Here is a 9,573-nt window from a genome sequence, read left to right as displayed (position 1 = left end):
TTCTTTTCTGGTGCTTTAAATACTAACCGAGAGACACCGTAATTCGTGCTCGCTTCGGCAGCACATATACTAAAATTGGAACGATACAGAGAAGATTAGCATGGCCCCTGCGCAAGGATGACACGCAAATTCGTGAAGCGTTCCATATTTTTTGCCACTCCCCGCCACCTTTGGGGGACCACCCCGCACCAGCCGGCGGTACCGGAGCCCCGCGCCCTCCACCCACCCGAGCCCCCCTCCCCACGCAGACACACAGCCAGAGCATGGGGGCACCGTGGTTTATTGTTCCTGAACAAGCAAACAAGGCGCAAGGGTGCGCTGGGGTCTCCCAGCTCCGGGGTCCCCTCAGTTTGTGGTGTCTTCACACTTGGGTGGGAGCCCAGAGCCATCAGCAAAGCCCCCCAGCAGGCAACAGGGGTGCTGCTGCAATGGGCAGAGACACTGACCCAGGCAGGGGGTCCAGCGCCGCAGCAGACCCCTGTGAGCAGCCCTTGACATGCTTGGGGGACACAGAGACCCACCAACTGCCCCGTCTATCCCCACGGGCACGCAGCAGAAGCACAGGGACCCAGCAGGCTGGGCTGCGCTCCTCCAGCACACACACACACGTAAATACACACGCACAATAAAAAACACAGGCTATATTACATTTAAAAACTGCTCGGCACCCTGTGGTGCAGGCAGGTCCGCGAGGCAGGGAGTGGGGTGCCGCCCAAACAGCTGGGCGAGAGCCCCCGGGGAGCCTGGAGCACGGAGCTCCCCACGCTGCACCCTGCCCCAGGGGGCTGAGCCCCCCACCATGAAACACCCCATCATGGGCGCAGGGCTGGGGGTGCTGAACAAAGCAACACCACCCCCCACCACCCCCACCCCGGGAACGGGATGGCCCCCAGGCTCTTCCGCTCGCTCAGCATTTGCTCAGCACCCGCGAGGAGCTGTTTCACCACAGAAAAATCTGGACCAAAACCACCCCCCCAGCATCAGTGCCAGAGGTGGGTCTGGCCCCGCCCGATTATTTTTAAAAAGCACCTGGGCTATAAATAGACACACAAACAGTTCCAGGGAGAGCAGCTCCGGCCAGGAAGCAGCGCTGCAGCTCGGGGAGCAGGGCAAGCACGGCAGATCGGCACCTGCTTCACCCACACCTCGCAGCCAGAGCACGGTGACATCTGGCAGAGCCACGCTGGCATCAGTCCCAGCACCCTGAGGGGAGCGCAGGCTGCCCCGAGAGCCACCCCTGGCTCTGCACCATCAAGCATCTGCTCCTGGAGTAGGGGGAGGGACAAAGCCCTCGGGGGCGGGGGGGGCACGGTGTGCGGAGCTGGTGTGTACCATGCCCGGCTCGGGCAAGAGGAGAGGTGGGCGGTGGGCCTGATCCCAGGGGATGAGGGGGCTGGGAGAGGCCAGGAGCAGATGAAGGAAGCCTTCAGTGCACCAAGCGAGGGGCAGGGTGTCCCTCGGGGGTATCAGCTCATCTGCCCCAGGTAGTCTGAGAGCAGGAGCTCGGGGGGCAGGAAGACGCGGTGTTTGTTGCTCACTTTCATCTGACGTTTCCCTTCGATGTCCGAACCTGGGGGTGAGAGGGAGCGGTTAGCATGGCCCTGTTCCCCTGCCACGGGTCCCAAACATTTTGCCCCCAACCCAGCTACCTCCCCCTCCTCCCTGCAGCTCACAGCGAGCTCTGGTTCCCCATGCTCTGCAAAGGTGGCAACTATCCCCCCCGCTCCAAGCATCCCTGCCGGCATCACGGGCTCCACTTCACATCATTAGCGCTCTCATGCTGTTTTCCACAAGCAGCTAATGAAACGCTCAGCGGCAAAGACTCCTCCACAGGGACAGAGCCCCGTGCCTCTCCCTCCTCTGCCTTGGCAACGAGCCCTTCCAGGGAAGCCCACAGGCAGGGTGCAGGCAGGCAGCTCGCTGTGGGAGGAAGCAGCAGCCGCAGGAGAGGGAGCCCCACCAGCAGCCTCTTGCTTTGCACCATCCAAACCCAGAACCAAGAGGAGCAAGGGCAGCATCGCTGCAAACAATACACCCCCAGGCAGAGCTGGGCCTGGCCATCACCCTGGCTGCTGGGCTTCAGCCCCCGGCAGCAGCTGACGTCGTCTGCCTGCCACCAGTGCAGTGGGGTGACCGCAGCGGAGGCTCCCGAGGGAGCTTCAGGCAGCAGAGGCAGAAAGGCAGGGTTATCTGTGAGCCGCAGCACAAGGTGGGGCTGGGAGGAGGGAGGGAGGAAGAGGCTGAGCTGGAGGGGGGAGATAATAATGAAGGGAAGGGAAAAACATAAACAAAACAAAAAACAAAACATGAGGCTCTTACTGGCAGAGACGAGGTCCATGTACTGGCAGAGCGCATGGAGCAGGAGTCGCTCAAAGCTGGGGGAGATGGGGGACAAGGTTAGAGCCGATGTCTCAGACCAGCATCTCCCGAGTGTCGCCCTGCTCCCGTTCCCCCCAAGGATCAGAGGCAGGGAGCACAAAGTGCCAGAAGCCCCTGTGCAGGGATCCCCCAGTGCACCCCCTCCTTGGGGGCTCCACGGGGGCCAGGCCGGGTGAGCACCCCCAGACGGAGACCCGAGCCTGGCCGAGGTCTCTGGGCCAGCTGGGGCACAGGGAGCCCAGGCAGAACAGCCTGTGTGATGGAGGACGGTGACACTGGCAGCGCCCGAGCTGGGGAAGTACCTGTTGTCCATCAGCGCTGTGTAGACTGAGTGAGGGGTGACGGAGAAGAAGGCCAGCAGCTCTTCCTCCAGGCCCTCCAGCGTCCCCTGCAAGGAGAGGAGGGGCTGTCAGCGAGGAGGGGGCAGCGTTGTGCACAGCCCCTGCATGACAGCACCTCTGACTCCCCCGGAGTGACGCCCAGCAGCTCCCATCTGGATGTGAGATGGCAGGAAGGCACAAAGAAAGGAGACTTCTCCCCTTCTCCAGCCCCCGAGGCGGGGAAGAACCCGGCCTCTGCCAGCTCTGGACTTGGTGTGCCAAGGCCTGGCATCGTCCCTCTCGGAGCGGCAGCAGCCAGCAAAGCCTCATGCCTCCCATCTCCTTTTCTCCCGACAGTCAAAGATCAGCTCCATGCCGCTCTCCGGAGCACCATGACCCCAGAGACAAGCAGCAGAAGTAAGTCTCATTTGAGAACAAATTGAGCAGAAGCCAGCGGGCAGGAGGAGCAGAAGCCGCTTTCAGAGACTCTAATTAGAGCAAGAAAAACAAACAGAGCAGGAAAACAGCACCATTGAGAAGAGGGAGCAGGAAGCCCAGGAGAGCAAGCATCTGGGCAGGCAGCGCAGGGCCACGCGTGGCAGCTCGGCTCCCCGAGCCAGGCGGCACGAGGCCACGCTCGCCCCTCCGTTCAGGCTTGATTGTCTGCTCAGCAGTTCATGCAGTTCTATCCCCTTCAAAATGCATTTGAGCTTCTCCAAACAGCCTTGTGTGGGACACTCTGAAGACCCTAAAGGCTCCACTGCTGCCCCTGTGCACAAACGTGCTGGGTTTCCCCCCCATCACCTGCTGCTCATTGAGCGGAGGCTGGGAAACAATCACATAAAAATGTCCTGTAACTACCAGAAAAATCTGAACTGAGGCAGGAAAACCCATCTGCACAGGGAGCTGAATGTCTGTTTGCAATCAGCCACCGCTGCAGAGGTCATACGAGAACTGGAGCACATTCCCCAGGAGTTCATCTGAAATTCGGCGCTTGTCTGGCTCAGCACCCATGCGCGAGGTCAGGGGGCAGCCCTCGGGACACAGGTGGGATGAAGCTGTACGTGGGGTGCTGGCAGCTGGAGCCCTGCCTGCCCCAGCCCTGCCACCCCCCGTAGCCCCCAGCTCACCATGGGGATCCGGCCCCGCTTCAGGGTGGCACGCAGGCGGCGGCTGATGCGCTGGAAGCACTCCTTGGGCGTGTAGGCAGGGTGCTCTGGAGCCAGCAGAGAGAAGACAGAAGGGGCTCGGACATGGCTCACATCCCATATGGCATCACCTCCCGGAAGGAGCCCAGCGTCCCCTGAGTCGCCCCAGAGGACCCCAGCTGGCCACCCACCTCCTGCGTTTGTGGATGTGCACAAGGCTACCCCCAGACCGGCAACACTCTCCCCAGCAAAGGAGGGTTTGGAAGGCGCGGAGATTTGAGGGTCTGCCATTGGGGGACAGCTCCTGTACCCATCACCCCAGCCACTCCTGACTCCCACAAACCCTCCTGGGCCCATGGAGGGGTCTGCCGGGCATAAACTCCCCCGCTGCAGCACCTGAGGGGTCGGCTCAGTCATCCCCTGGCCCTGCCATGAGCAGATGGTGCAGGGAGCAGGATGCAGCCCCTGGGGAACAGTGCCCTTCCCAAAATGCATGCAAAGGAGGAAAGGGAGCGGCTCTCCCCACCCAGCGTCCCCTTCTCAGCACCTTTCCACTTGTCTTCGTTCTTGACAGGCAGCTTCCTCTTGTGCTTCTTCCGGGCCTCCTCCTCCAGGTAGAGCAGGACTCGCTCTTGCTCTTCTCCTGATCGGTTCACGAAGTCATTCCAGATCTGACAACACAGAGGTCTCCAGGGAGCACCCGGCAGCACACAGCCACCCTCAGAGCCCCACCTGGCACCCCGTGAGCCTCCTCCTCCTCCTCACCCACCCACCCACCGGGACAGCCCAGGCAGAGCAGGAATAGCAGCTTGGAGAGGGGGATGAATGGGCTGGGCAGAGCACGGCTGCAGCGGACAGAAGCCACAGCAATGCCAACGTCTCTCCCTGTCTCTCCAGACCCTGACCATCCGTTACAGCTTGTAACGAGGAGATGTAGATGTAACACTTGGAGCCAACATACAAATGTAGTTTTTTAACGGTTACTGGGAGTCCAAGCGCTAACACAACAGCCCATCCTTGCAATCCCACCTCAAACTCAGGTCTACATCAGGCTTCCTAAGCCTGGCTTGAGCAAGCGAGAGCTCTGCAAAGCCAAGAGCGCATGCACACACAGACCGTGCAGGTTGCTCCGCAGCCAAAGCCCTGAGCATCAAACAGGAGAGAAGCCGAGTTTCAAAACACCGGGTTACAAAGCCGGTATCGCAACACCGGCTGGGCAGTGTGAAGCAAGAGGGGTTTGGCAAGGGGCCTGTTTCAGAGGAAGCGCTGCGGCTCACCCAGCGCTCGGCAGGTACAACGCTGTACGCTGGGGCACTCAGCAGTGCTGTGGGCACTGCCAGAGGCAGCAGCAGCCCCCATTAAGCTGCCCTGGCCAAGCTCCGAGCAAGACGTGGGTCTCACGCTGCACGTTTGCGCAGATCCTCCATGAGAGGTTCTGCCCTGAGACCCCCTGGTCCCACAGGCTGCAACACCAGGGGGTCCTGGGACCTGATCCCCTGCCCCGGCACGTGCAGTGGTGGCAGCCAGGCGCTGGGCACACAGACACCAGCGCCAGCTCCAACACCAGGCAGGAGCCAGGGCACAGCAGCTCAGGCTGGCGAGGCAGAGGGCTCCTCGGGATGGAGGAGCGAGGTACAGACACCACAAACTGCCAGAATTGCACGTGCCGTGCCCAGCGAGCCCTGAGCAGGCGGGCAGCTGTGCCTACCTCCACGTAGGTCTCGTTGTTACAGGCTTCAGTGAAGATGCTGGGGGTGGCAGAGTGGGTGAGCTCTCCATCGTCACTCCCGCATTCATCTCGCTCCAGAAGAGTCATCAGGTAGCGGGCTTGGGGGGAAAAGCAAAGCCATTGAGAGAGGAGGCAGCACCTTTGAAAGGCCCTGCGCCCACAGTCCCCCCCAACCTGCCATGCAGCAGAGGGTTTAGGGGGGGCTGCTGCCTGCCCTGGGAAGAGACCCAGCCCGGGAAGAGCCAGCACTCGGAGCCTGCCCCGAGTCCTTACTGTTCTCCAGCCTCTGCAGGCTCTTGCGGCCCTTGGCCCTGGGGATGAGGTCCGAGTTGCGGATGGCCTTGTTGATATAATACTGCTTTCGCTTGGACGGGGAGAACCTCTTGGACGGGGAGTCCTCCAGCGGGGGCAGGCAGTCCTCAATCCTCCTGCAGGGACACATGGCAAAAGGGACTGAGCCCCCCTGGAGAGCCCCAGGGCTTGGTGAACAGGTAGCACCCACGGCAGGGACACGTGAGAGGCAGAGCATCGGCATCAGTGCAACAGGCACTGCATCCTCCTCCAGCGGCCCCGTCCCCTCCGGTCACAGCTAATGGCCTCCCGGCACGCCACGCTGCTGAACCATGACCTGCTCCTAGGACTTGGTCCGTTTAAAGCAGCTGCACATTAGTGGCTAGACGTTCTGGGTAATTAACTCCACCAGCATGCAAAACCAAATGCAGGGATTCATTCCTGCGGAGAGGCCCCCAGAGGTGCCCCACGCAGCCGGGCACGCACCCCACCGCAGGCTTGCCACTGCCCAGCCAGAGCATGCTGCTGGGGCTGCCAGCACCATCCTGCCACGCTGCAATCGGCTGTGGACCCCCCATCATCTGATTATTGGGGGCAGCATGAACACCCACCCTGGCCATGTAATTACTGGCTGGGCTGGCTCTTCCCTCCAGACTGTTATGCTGCTGCAGCTGCCCCTCACCACCACCCCCAAGCTGGACGCTCCTCTGCCCCAGCAAGAGCTGGTTTTGCTGGTTCTCCATCCTCCAGGGCTGTGGCCAGTGTGTGGCATAAGCTGGTGGGCCCAGAGCAGACACCAGGCAGCCCAGCCCTACCTGGAGTGGGCACCAGGCTGCCAGCCTGCTGGCCCCAGCACCGGGAGTCTTCGCTGCCGTAAAGTTACAACCCCGGGGAGAAAAGCTGCACTGCTCCCTGGTACACCCAGAGGTGGCTGGCTTCTGTTAATAACAATTCTATATTCAGGGTGTGACTTAGACACACATACAATTTAGGAACGACCATAAAACTCAAGACAATTTTATAGGAAAATTAAACTAAGTAATGAGCAAGGAGCTCACCGGGCACGTAGCACAACTGCTTTGGTTTCAAAGTTCACTAAAACTCCACCAAAGACGGGAAGTTTCATTATCTTTTGCTTGTTCTTTGCCCACTTGCTCAGGTCTCTGCATCACAGCTTCCTCTCCGGTTTGTGTGGGTTTCCTTTAGTGCATCAGAAGGTGGGCAAGGAAACCACCACCACCAAAACACACCACGGCCACAGGGCCAGGGCCGGAACGGGTGCTGCACCACCGAGCAGCAAGGCTGGCCATGTCCTCCCTGCCACGGCAGCACTGGTCTCGCCTCTTCCACAGGGCCTGCCAGGCACGGCTGTCCCCACCATGTCCCCTCCTTCCCAGCACCCCGGGGTTTGGGGAGACCCGGCACCACAATCGGGTGCTGGCACAGCCATCCTCAGCAGCTGGGGCAGAGCGGGCTGCACCGGCCGATTACAGCCCGCTCTGCCTGGGACAGCAGCCAGCACCTTACCCAGCGCCAAAGCCTTGATTTTTTTTTTTCCCCCCCCTTCCCTTAGACAGGGGCAGTGATGGGGCCTCTGCTGCTGGAGGGGGGGGAACAACATTTCCCCCTTCCAGCTGGAGAGAAAACATCAGCAGGGATGGCCTTGGAATAAATAAGAGGGATGCACGCATCCCCAGCGATGACTAACAGATGGGTGGGGACCTGTAACCCAAGCTGCAAACCAAGGGTGACCAGGGCTCACGGATCAAGTTTTGATACAAAGGTGGTTTAAAAAAAAAATAAAAAAAAAATAGAGGGAGTCACCTTACTGCTGGCCCCAGTTCGGAGGGCTGAAGTACACAAAGCTCAGCAGCTGCGAGGCTGGCACAGCCAGGAGCTGTCACGGCTCACCAGCGTGGCCCCACCATGGCTGTGCCACAGAAAAAGCCCTTCAAGGAGAAGGGGTCCAAGGCAACGCGCACTAAATATTTACCCCGTTTTCACAGACAAAGGAGCCCTAACTCAGTAATGGGACAATGAGAAGGGCTCATCCTCCAGCCTCTGCTATAGGGGGAAAACAATGTTAAAAAAAATAGCTGTGCAAGCATCACCAGGGTGGGAGCACCCCCAGCATTGCTGGGACCCCCGGCCCAGCCCTCCCCGAGGTTTGGACCCTCAGGGCAGGCGCAGCCCCAGCCCCTCCACAGCAGGATGAGTTGCTGAGCTTCACACGCCTCTCGCTCAGTGAAGCCTCCAGGGCCCTTTGTGGTGGTGCTGAGCCTGCCCAGCACACGTTCGCAGGGCTGGCACCCTGCGCTGCCACGTCCACCGTTTGGCACTGCCGCCTCCGCTGGATTCATTTCCAGCCTGGGAGACTCACAGGTGAGGGTGACCTTAGCCCTGCAGCAGAACTGGGCTTTACAGCACCAGGCACCCTGCCAGGAGCCAGCAGCCCGTCTGAGAAAGGCTGTTTTCAGCCGGTACCTGTAACTTCAGCACCGGGATCCCTCCCGGTGGAAGCCACAGCTGCCGGGAGCCGAGAGAGAGGGGTCCCAGCAGAGCTCACCCCCCGGGACTGGAGCAAGCACCAAGCCTGCGGAGATGGGCCCAGCACACAGTTTAGTGGCTTCTCCTCCGCTTCTCCTTTCCAGGCAAGAAACAAGAAGCCCTTTGTTCCCTTCCAGCAGGTTTTGAACCAGTTCCTGGTATTTATCAGTTGGGAAGCGGGACTCTGTGCTGACACTCAATGCAAAGCCAGCGCTGCCAGGCAGGGCTGCTGCACTGGCGGGGAGAGAATCCCACTGGGCACCGCTGTCCCGCAGGCTCCCGGGGCACGGCTTCTGGCTCCCGGGGGCACGGCGGCACAGCTCCCAGCACCCGGGGCACAGGTCCTGGGACACGGCTCCCAGCTCCGGGGGTATGGGTCCCGGGACACGGCTCCCGGGGATACGGACCCTAGCAGCCCCATCCTGGACCCTCAGCCACCCCAGGCTGTGAGCAGAGAGCTCAAGCCCCAGCCCCCCCGCCCCCTCCCCAGCCCAGATGCCTGCCAGCACCACGTCTCCCAAGGGACCCGGGAGCAGGTGTGTGTCCCCCCCCCAGCACAACGCTCTCCAGTCCCGGTGTCCCCAGGGAGCACCCGTGACCTTCAGCGGGGTAAACACTAATTAGCCCATTATCCTAATCACGGCCTCCTGCCTCTGACACAGCCGCCTCCGGGTCCAGGCACTTTCCTGCTCCGGGTCGACGGGGCAAAAGCTCTCTCGGGACAGCGCGGCCGCCCCCCGCCCCCCCAGCCCGGCTGCGGCGCTTTGGGGACCCCCCGGCCCAGCCCGCGGACAAGCGCTGCCCGGAGGCCGCGGGGGCAACCGAGGGCGGGAGGGGAGGCAGGAACAGAGCCTCGGAGCCCCGAAGCCCCGGGCAGGGGGGCCCCCCAGCCACCCCGCGGCCCGCCCGGTCCCCGCACTCACGGGTAGGGCTCCTCAGGGCCCGCGCCGCCCCGCAGCACCACCATGGCCCCGGCTCGGGCGGCGGCAGCAGCAGCGGTGGCGGCGGTACCGGGGCCTTCGCCTGCCCGTGCCTCCCGCAGGAAATGCGTCACAGGGGCGGGACCACAGGGAGGCCCGCCCCGGGATGAGCCCCTAAAACCGGGACTCGGCGGCTACCGGGGCTACGGCCCCTTTAAATCACCTCGCACCGCCCCGGC

General features: G+C 61.8%; 1 protein-coding gene and 1 non-coding gene across 2 annotated transcripts; one reads left to right on the top strand and one right to left on the bottom strand.

Annotated features, from left to right (window-relative positions):
* Positions 1-45: 45 nt before the first annotated feature.
* LOC114017307 (U6 spliceosomal RNA) lies at positions 46-152 on the top strand. The gene has a single exon (XR_003562278.1). It is a non-coding gene; the product is annotated as a U6 spliceosomal RNA (small nuclear RNA).
* A 112-nt stretch (positions 153-264) lies between these two features.
* Positions 265-9,522, bottom strand: R3HDM4 (R3H domain containing 4). Its single transcript, XM_055707064.1, has 8 exons — positions 9,338-9,522; positions 5,850-6,004; positions 5,556-5,674; positions 4,395-4,518; positions 3,830-3,915; positions 2,682-2,767; positions 2,320-2,375; positions 265-1,570 (listed from the first exon to the last, which is right to left on the bottom strand). The coding sequence occupies exons 1-8, from the start codon at positions 9,379-9,381 to the stop codon at positions 1,467-1,469; spliced, it is 774 nt and encodes a 257-aa protein (XP_055563039.1). The 5' UTR covers positions 9,382-9,522; the 3' UTR covers positions 265-1,466.
* Between the last annotated feature and the right edge of the window lie 51 nt (positions 9,523-9,573).

This window comes from Falco cherrug, chromosome 4 (genome assembly GCF_023634085.1).
Source record: "Falco cherrug isolate bFalChe1 chromosome 4, bFalChe1.pri, whole genome shotgun sequence".
Lineage (NCBI taxonomy): Eukaryota > Metazoa > Chordata > Aves > Falconiformes > Falconidae > Falco > Falco cherrug.
This window is presented reverse-complemented; position numbering and strand designations above follow the sequence as displayed.